The sequence below is a fragment of the Pinus tabuliformis genome, chromosome 7 (assembly GCF_031772625.1).
Source record: "Pinus tabuliformis cultivar Carrire ecotype Pingquan chromosome 7, CPIR1, whole genome shotgun sequence".
Lineage (NCBI taxonomy): Eukaryota > Viridiplantae > Streptophyta > Pinopsida > Pinales > Pinaceae > Pinus > Pinus tabuliformis.
Window position 1 is genome coordinate 1,937,118,723 of NC_142293.1, and position 17,527 is coordinate 1,937,136,249.

At 42.5% G+C, this 17,527-nt stretch overlaps 1 protein-coding gene across 3 annotated transcripts in view; it reads right to left on the minus strand.

The window, feature by feature from the left end:
• The window catches only part of LOC149256230 (GPCR-type G protein COLD1-like), a 402,810-nt gene that overhangs the window by 158,633 nt on the left and 226,650 nt on the right, over positions 1 to 17,527 (minus strand). For all 3 annotated transcript variants that reach the window (XR_016267270.1, XM_089460701.1, XM_089460700.1), the window contains one exon: positions 10,431 to 10,519. Coding sequence is in view for 2 of the 3 variants with exons in the window: in XM_089460701.1 (XP_089316827.1) it covers positions 10,431 to 10,519 (89 nt within the window). In the remaining variant the exon portion in view is untranslated. The remainder of the gene's footprint in view (positions 1 to 10,430; positions 10,520 to 17,527) is intronic.

The following is a 17,527-nucleotide window of genomic DNA, read 5'->3' on the forward strand; positions in this document are numbered from 1 at the left end:
TCATACAGTTATGCCAAGAGACCTGCTATAAAGCTAATGGCCGAACTATTATTTGGGTGCACGTCGAATGATATGTTTATGAGCAGTTTGTGAATTTCGTGTGAATATAATTGGTTTTTGTGTGCAAGCATTGTGTTGATTTGAAGCTCTAAACTGCTATGTGGAGGGCCCCTACAAACAGTGGCAGATTTTAATCAAATACAATTTGATTTCCTTTAATTCTTCAATTGCTCTGTTTTGTGTGACAATGTTGCATAATGATCTCGCCAGCGAATTGTTATTTGCATAAGAACTTTAATTTGCTTTATACCTAGCTTAGACTGTTATCTAATTTTCTTTATACTTAGTACTGCACAGTTCTTTCATTTGCTTATTATCCAGCGTAATTAAAGTGTGTTCAATTCACAATATAGATGTTTGTTAAGTTATGGTATGTTCTATGCTTATAACAGTTTACTTCTTTTTCTTATTATATTCCACAAATTAGCAATCACATGTCCATAAAGTAAATTGCAAATAGAACATTAAATGATCGACAGAAAACAAGCCAAGACAAGAGACACAAAATGTGGCGGCTAGCCAGGGACAAACCCCACAATGTGTGGGGAAACCCTTTGATCAAATCTTCTTTTATCTTCAATAATTCAGCAGAGAGAAATAGTACAATAAATCTGATTCATATCAGCAGTAGCAAACCCTAGATCAACAGCATCAGCATTAGCGGCTTCATTATCAAACTAGGGCAGACGATATCTCACAAACCGTCCGTCGAATTGACTTCATTCCACCACCAAAAGTTGTGGCTTCCAGAGGAGGTTCAGATAAACCTACAGTGCAGTTCAGATGAGGAGATCTTCTAGGCCACGCAGGTCAATCTTTACTTCTGCAGTTGCAGCTTCAGTTTCAACAATGTCTGGCTTCAAACTAGGGCAGTCGATATCTTGTAAACCGTTCGTCGGATTGACTTCATTCCACCACCAAAAGTTGCGGCTTTCAGAGGAGGTTCAGAAGAACCTAGAGCGCAGTTCAGATGAGATCTTCTAGTCCACGCAAGTCAATCTTTACTTCTGCAGTTGCAGCTTCAGTTTCAGCAACTTTCGGCTTCACATGTGCGAGGGAGAGACCCTTTTCTCCGCAATAGAGAAGAGACTCTTTTCTGCGCAGTAGAGAGAGAGAGATGTGATGAAATGAGTGAGTTCAAATGAGAAAAACTCCTCCTATATTTATACACAATGTTGGTGTTTGAATAGATGTGACTGTTGGGCTTCTGAGCCTACATGAGTTGTAGGTCGGCTTGATAATAATTCCATAATCAAAATAAATTCATATCTCCATGAATACTTATCGGAATCGGATGATCTTTATATCAATCCTACACCTCTCAACGAGAGGAATCTAATAAAAATATTATCAGCCATGAATAAGATGACCCACATGAATTTTTGCCCTAGTTGCCAATTTTAACACTCCCTCTCAACTAGGGAGAACTTCATCTGCAATCTGTCTATCGGTCGTTACTATTCATCCATCAAACGCACTGCCCTGTACAGCCTGACCCTTGCCCTGTTCTGCTCTATTCTGCCTATTTTGCTTTGTCTTGTTCTGCCCTGTACTGATCTGTACGGCTCTGCTCTATTATGCGTTGCTCTGCTTTGTTCTATTCTGCTCTGCTTTTGTCCGAATTATGAAGAAGAAGAAATGATCGAGGATGTATCATACTGACTCAAAGTCAGTCTCAGAGTATGTACCACTGGTCCCAGACCAGTCTCAGCCAAACCGAAGTCAGCGTCATAGTGAGTACAACTCCACTGGTCCCAGACCAATATCATCCTCCACTAACTCAAAGTCAGTCTCAGAGTGCGTACCACTGGTCCCAGACCAGTCTCAACCGACCCGAAGTCAGCTTCATAGTAAGTACCACTCCTACCACTGGTCCCAGACCAGTATCGCAGTCTCAGAGAGTGTACCACTGGTCCCAGACCAGTGTCAACCAACCCGAAGTCAGCGTCATAGTATGTACCACTCTCACTGGTCCCAGACCAGTACTGCACTGACATGAAGTCAATCTCAGAGTATGTACCACTGGTCCCATACCAGTCTCAACCGACCCGAAGTCAGCGTCATAGTATGGTACAACTCCTACCACTGGTCCCAGACCAGTATCATTGATCCCAGATCAATGGAGGTCATCCTAGCGTAGGGAGTACGGTAGATACAACGATGTGTCCATCGGTACTACTATGGTCCCTAACTTCATTTCCCTGCTCATTGATCAGATGAGAGGTACTTCCCATGAGTCCCAGACTGCATGGGTAGGATGCCTCAACAGGAGAACTAATCAATCCTGTCCTCGCACGAGAACACATCAATCCTGCTACAATCGCCATGGAGAACACATCAATCCAGGCCGCCATGGAGAACACATCAATCCAGGCCTCACGGGAGAACACATCAATCCTGCTACAGTCGCCATGGAGAACACATCAATCCAGGCCTCACAGGAGAACACATCAATCCTGCTACAGTCGCCATGGAGAACACATGATATTGCTACCTGAGGGTGGGCCAATTTCAGCACCTAGATTGCACTCTGATATTGCTTAATAAGAAAACCCTCAGATAGCTGCACTGGTTTTCCCACATTGGGTTTTTCTGGGGACATTAGTCCAAAAATTATGGTGTCATATGGTGTGATTGTTTTTGTTTCCTTTAGTTGTTGATCTGTAATATGTTGAGCATGCACCAGTGTTTTTTTTCAGTATTTACATTGTAAATAACTTGTTAAGTAAAATAACAAGTAGGTAGGAATAAATCAGATAAAGTGCATGGAGGGTTTCTAACTAGGTAGACTTAGAAACTTCAGCATGGTATCAGAGCGTGGTTGCAGATCATAGGAGAACTCATGACATCAACCGAGCAGAGCAATAGCAGCAGAAAACAATTGTCCGGAGTGACAGAAGATGTTCCTAGCAGAGTAGCAACAAGGAAGGAGTGATGTAGTGCCTGCGTCATCAAGATTGAGCCAGGAAGAGGTTGCACAGAGGCTGAGGGAGGCAAAGGCAGGCTCAAGCAGAGCAGCGCAGAGGCCAGGAGGCCTAACGCAATTGACTGAGGAGGTTGATTTGCCGGTGTCGGGATTGCGCAGCGCCTAGGAGCTCTAACCTTCAGTTTGCTGGGGTTTAGGAGGCTGTGGGTAAGTTGCAGAGTAGAGCTAGTGGGGTACTTAGTCAGAACAGTACCTAACAACGCAAGGCCAAGGTAGAGGGAGTTGTTGTCGAGGCGGATTTCTAGGCAAGGAATCTGGATCAGTGTTGTTGTTGCACAGATGATCGAAGAGGGGCAACTTGACGTTGGCAAAAGGATTTCCAACTGGGAAATCGGGACTCAGAAGGAGTTCAGAAGAGAACTTCCAGACGGGAAGTAGAGAGACTCAGCAGGAGTCAAACCGAGAACTTCTAGACGGGAAGTAGAGAGACTTGGAGGAGTCAACAAGAAGAGCAAAGAGATGGCCATTAATGCACTAAGGGATCAAGATAGGTTGGATGAGGCATCCAACTTTGGCATCTGGAAGGCCAAGATCCTTTCTATTTTGTGTGCCATGAGTGCACACATATCACTTCAGAAGAAGTGGGGAGACATCGAGCTGTAGTCAGGAGGACCACAGGCGATAACGAGCAAGATCCTTGAGGTACCCAGCCTCTTGGATTAGACCTTGCTACAGCAGCCCCGAAGAGGAGTAGCAGTACCAGCGATGTCAGTAAAGACGGATGCGGATGGAGTGACAGAGAGAGCTATTATGCAGGATTCACGAGACAGCGCGAAGCTAGCAGGCTGCAACAGTGCGAGAGGCACAGGAGTGTTGCACCAATGCAGAATAGCACAGAGAGGGGTGCAACGATGCTAGATGCACGGAGTTGTTGCAGCAACGCAGAGGTCAGAGAGGGAGCACTTGTCAGTGGCCGAGGGAGCTTTAGCATCAGTGGGTGTCTCTAGTCCAATAGAGAGGTTAGTTGGGAGATCAGTTACTTACTTCTCAGTAACTGAGTTGCAATGCAGCAATGGGCAGCACGATGCACCATGATGAGAGGAGGTGCAGTGCAGACGCAGTGCTGGGAGAAAGGACCAACAACAGCACGGATGCAGAGGGAATTGTCGTACAGATGCAGCAGTGGCAGTGGCAGAACCATGGGCAGCAGTACAGGATATAGCAGTGCAGAGGATGGTGGGCAGCAGGCATATCATCAGCGCAGGGACAGATGCCGAATGATCAGAGTAATACTCAGTGAGGACTATTGCTAGAGCACAAACCTTGCTAAGAGGGAGTGTTGATTTGGGGTAGCATCAGATGTGCTCTAGCCACAAAATTTGGTGGAGAGGTTGGGGCATATGAGATCTCCAATACCCATAAAAGGTTTGGGCAGATTCTAAACAGTTCAAGAGATATTAAAATAATTAATATTTTTAATGGAGTCCCTAAGTCTAAACTTAAAGAAAATAAAATATTAATGTGTATTAATATAAAATTGTGTTAGAATGGTCCAAAAGACATGGATCAAGCCAGATCTAATCTTAGTCGTTGATTAGGGACTTAATCTCGGCTGTTGATATGTCAAAAGAAAAAGTATAAGAGGAGGCTTAAGGGTCACTTGGAGAGCACACCAGAGTGATTAGTCATTCTATTCTCTAGAGCAGGGTTTGCTACGAGATAGAATTAGTGATCGGGAGTTGCAGCTGAGGGGCATTGAGTACAGAGAGACAGAGAGGCAGAGATAGTGTCCGGAGAGCAGCGCAGTAGGTGGGGAGAGGGATGCAGAGCCAGCCAGGGCTCACGCAGGGCCACGCAAAGGCAGTCGGAAACTGCGCAGAGCTAGCCAAGGCTCACGCAGGGCCACGCACTGCGCAGAGCCTCAAAGAGGCCAGAGGGCTGACACAGAGGGCCAGAGGGCTTACAGAGGGCTGACGCATGGCCTCCTAAGGCTGACGCAAACCCATCTGGGGTTACGCAAGGCCAGCGCTGAGCAAAGAGAGGCTGATGATGGGGTTTCCGGGGCAAATTGGTGTTGAGTAGCTGCCGGAAGTATTATCTGGGGTTTCAGCCAGGAGATTTGTCAGAAACTGAAAGATATTACTGCCAAGGAAATTCTCTGTTGGGTAGGCCAGTTTCGGCACCCAGATTGTACTCTGATATTGCTTAATAAGAAAACCCTCAAATAGCTGCACCAGTTTTCCCGCATTGGGTTTTTCCGAGAACATTAGTCCAAAAATAATGGTGTCATATGGTGTGATTGTTTCTGTTTCCTTTAGTTGTTGATCTGTAATATGTTGAGCATGCACTAGTGTTTATTTTCAGTATTTACATTGTAAATAACTTGTTAAGTAAAATAACAAGTAGGTAGGAATAAATCAGATAAAGTGCATGGAGGGTTTCTAACTAAGTAGACTTAGAAACTTCAACAGAGGAGCTGCCAGAAGGTTTATCTGGGGTTTCAGCCAAGATATTTGTCTTAGATTGAGAGGTACTACTGCCAAGGGCATTCTCTGTTGGGTAAGCCGAATTTGGCACCCAGATTGTTCTCTGAAATTGCTTAATAAGAAAACCCTTAGATTGTTGCACCAGTTTTCCCACATTAGGTTTTTTGGGGGACATTGGTCCAAAAATAATGGTGTCATTTTGTGTACTTGTTTTTGTTTCCTTCAGTTGAGTATCTGTAATATGTTGAGCATGCACTAGTGTTTATTTTCAGTAATTACATTGTAAATAACTTGTTGAGTAACGGAACAAGTAGGTAGAAATAAATCAATAAAGTGCATGGAGGGTTTCTAACTGGTAGACTTAGAAACTTCAACACCAAATAGGCCTAAGATATGTACAAGCCCAAGGAAAACTAGAAGTAATTGTTGATTTCCCTCCTGTTGACCCTGCCACCTACACCTACCTACAAGTCAGTGAGAAAAGCCTTCAATCCCACAAGGTGTGGTTGGTGGGAGGTAACTCATAGAAGGGGTTGTCACACTAATCCCGACTCTCTCCGTTTGAGCTATCCACTAGGTTAGTTAAGGGGGGTGGTCCCTAAAGAAAAGTTAAGTTAAAAGACGTGAGTTTCTAGGAGAGTTGTTAGAGTTAAATAGATTATTTTTTTAAGATTTATAAGAAAAAAAATTGATATGAGCAATAACCATCATAGGATAAGCATCAAATAGATAAACAACTAGTGCCTTCCAAGTATTTGCTCTTTAAGAAATGAAATTGTATTTTGTTTAAAATGAAGTGAAATGCTTTCAAATGGAAAGCCAAAATAAACCTGAAAAAGTGAAACACTAAGTTGTTAGCACAAGATATTATATGTTTTCAAGATGAATAAGTCTACAAATCAAAGCATGGAAACTATCTTGCTCAAAAGGATACAAAAATAACTCAAATGTTAGACCAAGATGACAACAAAGTATGTTACAAAAATAATCTACAAGAGCTTAGGCCAAAGAGTATGAGCAAGCTCTCCTCTTTGACTAGCCATGACTTAACTCTTTGAAATAGCCAAATATTGATAAATGAAGTACAATACGTAAAAAATAAATTTTTTCAAGTGTGGTATTTTGATGCAAGAAATAAAAGCTTTAAGAAACTTGAAAGAATCTCTGCAAGACACAAATAAGATATAGATGAGACTTTGGAATTCAAAACATGCAAGTTCTCCTTGAATATTTTTCAAGAATGGGTTGATTCCTCCGAGAATTTCCCCTCATGCTTGAAAAGCTTGACCAAATAATGATTCATCTACAAAACTTCAACACAAATCATTAAATCGACATGAAATTAAATAAATGCAATGGAAAGAATTCCTAGAGATAAAGCTATTATCCACTAGAAGATATCTTTTCTTAAAGCAAATAATTAATTCTTATGCTAATATGAGATAGTTGCGTACTAACATAACTTGAAACAAGCATGAAAGAAATAATGACATGAGGAAATAAATAGAAGCATAACAACAAATCAAGAATTTACCACACATGCAAGAGAACAACACCATCACGCTTTACCCCAAAGACTGTTGTATTATATTGCAAGTAGTGAATACAATTCCGCAAAGTCTCCTCAAGCACAATAGCTCGTATTACATGACACAAATGAGATCTCAAGGCTCTATTATATAGAACTATGGGAGTCAATCTCAATGTAGAAGTGATTAAACAAGTAGCATGAGGTGGAAATCCCAAATAGAAATTCGAATTTGTTGAATCGAGCTCCAATGCCAAGTGTAAAAATCGAATTTTGGCAAGTGGACATCATTTTCTTCTTCCCTTTTGTGCCAAATTTGAATTTTATGATAGAATGACAAGTGTATATGGGTGGTAACCCATGTGGAGACAATTTTCCACAAAAATATCCACCAAATATTCTCCCAAATCCTCCCAGATGTGCATTAACTTCACAAATTCGAATTTCCAAGTAAGCAGCATTATCATTTAATGCCAGAAATTCGATTTTATTTGAGCACATGTCCTTTCTTTGATTTTAGGAGTCCACATCACCTTCGGACTTCATTTTAACTCCCCCATAATTTTCCACCTCATTTCCACAACATTTAGCATGTGTGGATATTTATTTTTCTCCATTTCTTTAATTTTTGGCTTAATTAATTGCCTGATTTCCCACTAAACTTACGAAAAGTGAGTTTTGAGGGTCCAAAACACATTATTAACCTCTCAAAGTGTGTCATAGTAGAAAGTTGACGGTGAGAAGTGTAATTTTGATTACTCATACCTCATACAACTTCTCTAGACTACACTTATTACAATTTAAATACAATTTTATTTGCAATTTTTGACTTGCGAGAAATCTAAAAAATTAGAAAATGACTACCTAGACCTAACCAAATTCTACGAAATTTTTTATCTAGTATGGTAATATACATCGACTCTAGAAACTAAGATGTATTAGGGGCTCAACCTTCAAACCGTCACCCCGGCTTTGGAGTAAAAAGTGAGTGAAAAAACCCAGAAAATTATCTGCCTCTGAAGAAAAAAAAGATAATTAACCAGATTAAAAAAAACACTCCAAGGTGTACTTGTTTGCTGATCGAGTCCCAACACCCTGAGCCTGTTACAGACTCAAAAAACTCATCATTACTAGTATCACTTATTACAATTCCTCGCGGGGTGTGGAATTTGGGTACAAGAAAGATGATGAGAAGATAGCAGTAGAGTTAAAAAACTCTGTTGACTGATGATATATGATGGTACAACTGTCTTCTGAATCATCCTTGGGCGTGGAGTCTTCATATAATCATCAGGTGCCACTCCAGTGGTCAACACCTCCCTAGACAAGAATGCCCTCAGACTACAACACAAAAATTGTTGCAAATGCAAGAACTCAAAAAAATACCGTGTTACCTTATCCTACCAGGAGAAACAAGATAAAACCTAGCTTGGTGTCCCCCAAAGACTTTAACTTCCTTATTACTTGAATCAAAAAAAAAAGTTAGCAGAGTTACAACAAGCTTCCAACTTCCAACCATGCTCCAATAAGATCTCATGGTTACATTTATAAGAAATTGGGAGGAAATCCCAATGACCAATGATGAAACAAGTTACAAGATGGAGATGATCCCAATGTTCCAATGGATTTCCACGTGTATGAGGGCGACCTTCCATGTGTAATTTGAGCTTTTATAAGTGTCATAAGACTAGTAGTGTGATTTCCCTCATTGGCCAGCAAATCCTCTTCTAGCTGGCGCATACTCCCTCTTAGCTGCCATGCATGAGTTGGAGTGGAGACAAAGGAGAACACATCCCACAATTAGCTCCCAGCTCAAACAAGTAACAACAGTCCCCAACAAGTGTCTCAAACTATTGTGCATAGAGGCTCCAATCTGGTCCTGTGTGTGGATTTTAGGCTGCCAACATATGGACAAGTGTGATGAGTGGAGAAGATGAGGGAGTTAACTCCCTTTTGACTGTTCTTTTGACTCCAATAAAGCTGCCAAATCTCAAGTAATGAACTCGGCTTCCTTTCTAACTACTGATAGACCACGTTTCATGGGATTTGGTCCCTCAAACTAGCTGTAGCAATCACAAATTCGCCCCACTTGGCACTGAGATTTGGCCATCTTATGTGGCTTTCAAATTCATCACTAACTTGGTCTTTGTCTTCACCTAACTTATGGTGATTTTCCATGTCATTTTTCCCTTCTTTGATCTGGCGAGAATTTATTATTTTCTCTCATTATTTAATTTTTGGGCAGTTTATTTCCATTTTATCCACTAGACATAAGGAAAAGTGGGTTTTGAGGGTGTAGAATTGATTTTTTGACCCCCAAAATATGTCCTAGAAGAATGTTGAGCTGGAGAGGATGAATCTTGAGTACCCATACACCCTCAACATTTTGCGGGAAATTTTTAATTATTAAAAAATCATACCTAGACATAGTAAAATTCCGCAAAACTTTATAGATGACCTAACATTGTAATATGCATCGACTCTGGACACTAGAACAGACCCAACGCCCCACCATTAAGCCACACTCCAGCTTTGGGGGTATCTATGACTGTAAAACTTAGCTAGTTATCCATCGTTAAAAAACATAGATAATTAGCTAACTAAAAAAACACTCTAGACTGCACTCACATGATGACAAGGTCCCAAGTCTCCTAGGCCTGTTACAAAGTTTTTTTCATCATGCTGGCAACATGTTTACAATTCCCCGCAGGGTTGCAAAATTTGAAAACAAAATGTAGAGAGAGGAGAGAGAAAGGGGCTAGAATGCCCTGCTAACTTCTGGGATTCTGAAAAATTTTGATGTGCACTTTGTGTCTTGGGTTATGGAGTCTTCATAACATCTGCTAAGTGCAACTCAGCAGTCAACATAGGGTTTCCTTCTCCACGGCCTGCTATATTTTGCGTCAACAGGGCCCATAGATTGGAGCTCATGTGACCATAGAAAGGTAATATAGATACTAGATCAATCATATACATGTAAATCATTCACTGCTCTAAGATATCATGCATCTTATCAGTATTCACATTGACAAGCATGAGATGAACCTCTGTGCAATGGTGGCTTCAAGCCCACATCCATGGTATCTTGTCTGACCATCTTGTGTTATTCTAATAGAGTCTAAAAGGATAATCCAATTACATTTCAACATGTTAGATGATCCAAATAAATCATTCTTCCACATAGACAAATATTGAATTATTTCGAAACAACTTAAAAATACTAGACTGTTAAGAGCATCTCCAATGTCTAAATCTAACACAGCCATGTGACTCTCTCACCATGACAAAATGCAATTCTCTACCTTCTATTAAGGCTCATAACATAATTCAAATCGCTAGATAAATCATTCACAAGATAGAGCTACCAAACAATGACCCAAAACTATAGTTCCAAAAGGTTTCTATTTATAGGAATTCTAAAACGAAGCACCTTAGCTTGACGCAATTCATAAACCTCCAAGAATAGTTGCTTCGAAAGTTCCTCCAAAGCTTGCACCTCTGCTTCCAAACCTTTTATATCTGCAACCAATGGCATTGATTATTTGTATTAGTCATCTAGAAAACAATTGTAATAAAAGACATTTTAAGAATAAGTACAATGTAACTCAAATTGAATTATGCTCATGAATCAATAAATAGAACAATTATATAGTTTAATGGTGGCAATAAGAGAATAAAAACAAGATAACTCCTATGAGTTGAAATTGGCAGCCGGGGAGAAATTCCAAAAGAACCAATGTGGAAAAAGTTGAAGTCGGGATTAAATCGGCAAGGGTCCAAAGGTCGAAAAACTCGTTAAAGTCAGGAGTTTTTTGAAAAAGTCGGAAAAATTAAAAAACACAAAAATATTCATCTATTTTTTTTTAGCATCTAGATTATTCACAACATCAAATAAATGCATTTCCACATAAACATGGAAAGAAAGCTAATATATAATATGTATATGAAGTCTAGTGCTACATCAAATATCAAAATAGTGAAACAACCCCTGAATCTTGAGTCTTGTCTGAGTCTGAACTCTCAAGATGGCCAACTTTTTTGGTCGACTCCCAATAAAATCAGGATTAATTCGATTAAACCGCGATTTTTTTGGCAGTGAAAAAGTCTGCAAAAAGTTGGCCGATTTAATCGTTTTGCTGAAAAAGTCGGGTTTTTAGGATTTAATCCAGACTTTTTGCCGACTTTTTCCACACTGTCGTTAAAGAACCCCTTCCTGCACCACCTATAAAGATCTTGCAATTGATTAGAGAAAAAAATATTAATTGTTAATTGATATGATTAAATTTATTTGGGGTTAAGAGCAAATTATTAAAGTCTTCACCATGTTGGCTCCAATTCAAAAAGGAAAACATTAAATTTCAAATTTCAAATTTGGTCAAGTTGGCTCACCTAAAATCATAACCCTTTGCATCAACCATCAACTATATATTGGCATCTAAGTTCCAGAATTTGATAAGCCAATCCGATGATCTTCTGAGGGAGATAAAAACTCAGGTATAAGACATGTAATGATTTTTGCAACTTGCTCTTCTCTCTGTGGGTTCACATCTATATTATTTTTGGTCTGTATGCTTCACGAGGTTTACATATCTCTATAAGTGGCTACCAACTCATCTCTATGGATTGCTTCTTATCTCTATGGCTTGTATGACATCTATAAGGCTTGCATTCTATTATAGGGCTCGCAATTCATTACAGTGGTCGTACTACAAGACTTGAATTTCATTATAGTGGTCACATCATTACAATGGTCATATTATAAGGATTCGATTCCATTACCTGGCATCGCATCATTTGACAGCACAGTGACATTGCTTCACTTGATCATTACAGTGGCATCGCATCATTTGATGGCACAATGATGTCACTGCACTTGATCATTACACTGGCATCGCATCGTTGACTATATAGTGGCATCCTGTGTCTACACAAGTGGCTCACACTCTATATAGTGGCATCCTGTGTCTACACTCTATGAGTCTATACATGGTTATCCCAGTCGACCCAGTTGATAACAAAAAGTATGAGGATGCGATGGCCAAGGCGAAATGCATAATCCTTGAAGGGGTCAAGGATCATGTCATTCAGCATGTTGTCGAGAAGAATACGGAAAAGGAAATGTGGGACACCTTGACAACATTGTATCGGGGCACTTCCGTGCAGAGGAAGATGCTACTGGAGAATTAGCTGCGGTTGTACCAGATGTAGAAGGGGGAGCAGATAGATCACTTCCTCGGTAGGTTGAAGGAGATCCGGGACCAACTGACTTCTGTAGGGGCCATGCCAGATCAAGATTTAATGGTGAGGACCGCCCTGAACGCAGTCTCCGAGGAGTGGGAGACATTCATCCAAAGTATTTTGGGTAGAGCGAATCTTCTAGAATGGGGAGAATTGTGGGCAACTCTTCGCCAAGAAGAGATCAGACAGCTGACCAAGGCGGGAAGCAGCAGCAAAGGAGCCCGGGTCAAGAAAGAAGAGGAAGAGGATGCAGCTCTGGCATCTGCAGGGCAACAAGTGAAGAGAAAGAAAAAGGACCTCTCCAAGATTAAGTGCTTCAACTGTGGGGAGCTGGGTCGTTATCCAACCCAGCGTCCAAGGAAGAGGAATAAGGGAGAGGTGTCTGACTCCAAGGCAACGCCAGCGAAGACGGAGAAGGAGGTAGAGGATGATGAAGATTGTGCCATAAGTGCTCATGTACCTCTAGAGAAGAGGTGGGGAGACATCGAGCTGTAGTCAGGAGGACTACAGGAGATGAGGGGCAGGATCCTTGAGGTACCCAAACTCTTGGATCATACCTGGCTACGGGAACACCGAAGTGACAGTAGCAGGATGGCGGATGTTGGTAGAAGCAGATGCAGATAAAGCGGCAGAGAGTGCTAGAGTGCAGTAGTCCCAGCAGCGCAAAGAGGGTTGCAGCAATGCGAGAGGCACAAAGGAGGTTGCAGCAGCGCAAGAAGGCACAGAGGTGTTTGCAGCAGTGCGAGAGGCACAGAAGTGTTGCAGCAATGTAGAGGCAGCAAAGAGAGCACAGGATAGCGGCAGAGAGAGCTTTAGCATCAGGAGGGTTTCTAGCCTGACAAGGATGTCAGTAGTTGGGTAGATCAGTTACCATCGTCTCAGTAACTAAGCTGAAGTGCAGCAGTAGCAGTGGTAGTGCTATGGGCAGCACGATGCAGCATGATGAGAGAGCGCTATAGTGCAGATGCAGTATTGGGAGGAAGGACCAGCAACAGTGCAGATGTATAGGGAGCTGCAATACAGATGTAACAGTGGCAGTGGCGAAGCCATGGGTAGCAGTACAGGAGGCAACAGTGTAATGGATGTTGGGCAGCAGGCCATGCATTAGCACAGGTACTGGTGCGGAAGGATCAGTGTGATGTTCAGTGGCGTAACATTACTAGAGCACATTCCTCACTGAGAGGGAGTGTTGATTTGTGGTAGCATTGGATGTGCTCTAGCCATGAAAATTGGTGGAGAGGCTAAAGCACATGAGATCTCCAAGACCCAGAAATGGTTTGGGGAAATTCCGCCCGGTTAGAGAGATATTAAAATAATTAATATTTTTAATGGGGTTCATAAGTCTAAACTTAGGAAAATTAAAATATTAATGGGTATTAATATAAAACTAGGTGAGAAGGTTCTAAATGACATGAATCAAGCCAAATCTAATCTTAGCCGTTGATTAGAGATGTAATCTCGGCCGTTGAAGACTCAACAGAAAAGGTATAAGAGGAGGCTTGAGGGTCAGTGGGAGATACACCAGAGTGATCAGTCAGTTCGCTTTTCTAGAGCGGGGTCTGCTAAGAGAAATTGAACCAGTGATCAGAGTTGCAGTGAGGGACAATGAGTGCAAGGCAGAGAGGCAGAGATAGTGTCGGAAGACCAGCACAGAGGCAGAGAGGCAAACGCAGAGCCAGAGGAAGCCACGCAGAGGCCAACAGTGACTACACAAAGGCCAGAAGGGCCTGCGTGACCGACGCAGAGGCCAGCAGTGACTACGTAGAGGCCAGAAGGGCCTGCGTGACTGACGCAAAGGCTGCAGAAGTGACGCAGAGGGCTAGAGAGGTTGTGCAAGGCCTCAAAGGGCTGATGCAGAGAGTTTCAGGCTGACGCACAGGCTAGGAGGGCTGACGCAGTGTTTCAAAGTGGGCTGGAGAGAGTTTCGTGTAGCGAACTTTCAAAATATCTTCTTCCGAAGAGCAATATTACTACCAAATTATTTTTCTTTGTCAGGTGAGCTAGTTTGGCACCCAGTGTACTCAAGAAAAGCTGCTTAATAATAAAACCCTCAGAACTGCTGCACCAATTTTCCCAAGTTCGGTTTTTCCGGGGATGATTGTCCAAAAATAACAGTGTCCCTTGTGTGTTTGTCTATTTCTTTCAGTTGTCGATCTATAGATGGTTGAGATTGTACTGTGTTTATTTCAATGTTTATATGGTTAAATAACTTGTCAGTAATTAAACAAGTAGGCGAAATAAACCAAAGAATACATATAAAAATTCTAACGGGTAATACTTAGGAATTTCAACAATGACATGGATAGGCCACCGGACCAGACATTGTATGGAGACCACGTTCTCCCATTCGAGTATTGGAAACAGGAGTCACCAAGGATCGGCACAGCACAGATATCCACTCTAGCAAGTGTGGAGTTAGGTCGCTCAGGATTACCAGGGAAGATGAGGAGGTGTAGATCACTTCGTGGCAGGTGTACTAGAAGCGTGGCAGTTGCATGGGCACATATGGGATTCCCTATGGTACATGGGGGCATGGCGTTGAGCGTTGGTATCCAGGGGTGCGTGGAGTTGTGCCACGGAGTTCAGTGTTATGCAGAGGAGTGTAGGGGTACGTACTTATGTACAACCGAGAAAGATGATGCACAACAGGTTGTTAGAGTGTTGTCACCAGAGAGATATCCTAACGAGGGCATCAGGCACACCATTGGGTTCAAGCAAGTTGATCACAGGGCTGACCATGAGCTTCCATTTATCACTCTCCAACATTGCACACTGACATAGGGGACTTGGATATAATCTCTTGATGCTCTCATCACGAGCAACAGGGCCCATGAGGTTCATCTAAGACAGTTGGACAGGGTACAATGCATTAGGAGAGAGGCTTTCCAAATGTGGCATATGGTCAGGACGCGAGTTGGTGGATGCAAGCTTGGCAGTAATCTGATCTCCTGCAGAGGTAGCACTTGCACCACCCTTGATCCCACACTCAAGGTGACACATGATCCCCTTTTGGTTTGACATTCTGAGGTGTCTCTGGAGCATCTACATCGGTTGGCAGACCTTGCCTACAAGCTGATTTTTAGACTCCGAGCAGCATTGGGGAGCACTTTTAGGAGGTAGGACGATAGATCCCACTATGTGGTATGGTCGGCACAAAGTTGTGTCGCACGCACCAGATAGGTTTGTGATGTATAGAGTTCATATATTGATAGCACACAGGGACCTAAGACATGGTACAAGTTGGTTCCATTAGCTGTCAAGTCTATGCCACAGTCATTATGACCGTGGGATTCAGGGCTTTGGTTGGTCAATTAGACACTCTGCTTCGTGGTGAGTGGGATCAAAACGAGGGATGACCCGGCTCACCCTTGGTTTGACATGTGGGGCAGCATTGAGGCCTTGATCACATGGCAAGGTTGGTTTTCTTTGTTGTCGCTACGGATCAGGGTGACTGTTGGATGGGTAGGAGGTGACATCATGGAGGTGCTTAGCACAGATGCGTTGGGACTCCATAGATGTTTTGCCATCAAGTCACAGGAGAGGTGGATACAATTTGAGCATGAGGGGAAGACTATCATGATCAGAGTTGCACAGTGACAACATAGTGGCACCCTTTTGAGACTAGCGTGGGATCCAGGCATCATAGGACTTGGCAGTACAACTACCCTTGGGGATGAGCTGATTTCTACAGGGGAAGATCATTCAGATCTTCCATTGGACTTTGATGACTCGCTAATGGCATGGGGGACTTCATTAGCATGGCAAGTGGGCCAATAGGATGATATCAGGAGAAGCTCACAATCGCCAGACACTATCTCTGTAGGGATTGGGTGGTATCTTCGAGAGTATACTCCTGGAGTGCATGGGATGGCCTACATGGTAGGACAACTTCACGAGGAGTTGGGCATAGTGCCATGTTATCATGATCCCCTACTTATTAATGGTATACAAGGGACTTTTGATACTTATATTGGGCAGGATAGTGAGACGACTAAGGAGAGCTTCAAGTGGGAGAGGATGGCTTGGGATCTTGGTATTGACGGTTTCTCTCATGTCAAGGCAGTGCAGAAGACAGGGACGAATCAGTGGCGCATCTGGGACCCTGGAACATTTTTGGAGTGACAATGGGAGCAACAACTAGAGAGAGCATTGTTCAATAGTTGCTTGAGGACAAGCAACGTTTTGGCAGGGAGGAATGTGATATTCCCACTTCGCAATATTGCTAAGGGAAATATCTATCTTGCCCAATTTTGTCTTATTTCATTTCTGCACTTAGGAGATGTGGGTTCGGAGGTACCACATGAATTTTGGGATTAAGTGGGGGCCCAAACATTAGGAAGGAAGGCAAATATTAAGGCTCTAGTGGAGTGTGGGGGCCAACACATGGAGAATTATAGCCCACATGAGGAAGACACTGTCATTGGAGCGAAGTAGGTGGGGAAAGTAGAGTTGAGTCTGTTACCCACCACTTCGTGGGTAATATTCCTAAGAGAATTTTTTCTCCATGATGGACCTCAGCTAGTAGCCAGCAACCCCTTGTAGCCTCCTACTAGCTCGTTGTGCTATTTCTCTTCCAATTGAGCCAGCCACGTGGTCGCTCACCCACCTGTATTGATCGTAAGTTTGAAGGTAGGCCACCCAAATCTAAAGGTATGTCCTGTCATTTGCTAATTGAGTATTGGGTTTACTTCTCAGGGATTCTTCTGGGTATGGATTGATGGGGGGATTTGGTGGAAAGGGTGGGCTTAGTTTGTGCTCTTGTCCTCTTGATCTCTTTTGGATGTTGCCCTTAGATCTTAGTCCCATGAGATCTCCTTTATAGACCATTTGGTTCTAGGTTGATACTACTTGGGAAAACTCGACTTTGGGTATATGGTCCTGCTCCTTTATCCGCATATATTACTCCCCTTCCATTCACTATACCCCCATTCATAATTTCTCCCACCTGGGTCCACATTTCCATTTTAGGTCCACATACGGCCAGCCTCCCTATCCCCTTGCCCCCAACTTGGGTCAAGCCTAGAATGATGCCCCGGAGGTTGAAGTAGCTAAAAGAAAAAGCAAAAAGCATAATTGGCCACATTTAACAAGAAATTGTACCACAAAAGGCAAAAGATGGTCAGGACAAAAATAATTAGAACATGGGCAAAAGCCAATACATGAGCTCTACCCCAATCCATGGTCATCACCCTGATTCCATAGGCCATTGATGAGCCTCCTTTATCATACAATAACCAATGATTGTCTCAACCCCTAGAGGGCAATGAACTGCGCTACCTAATACGGGGC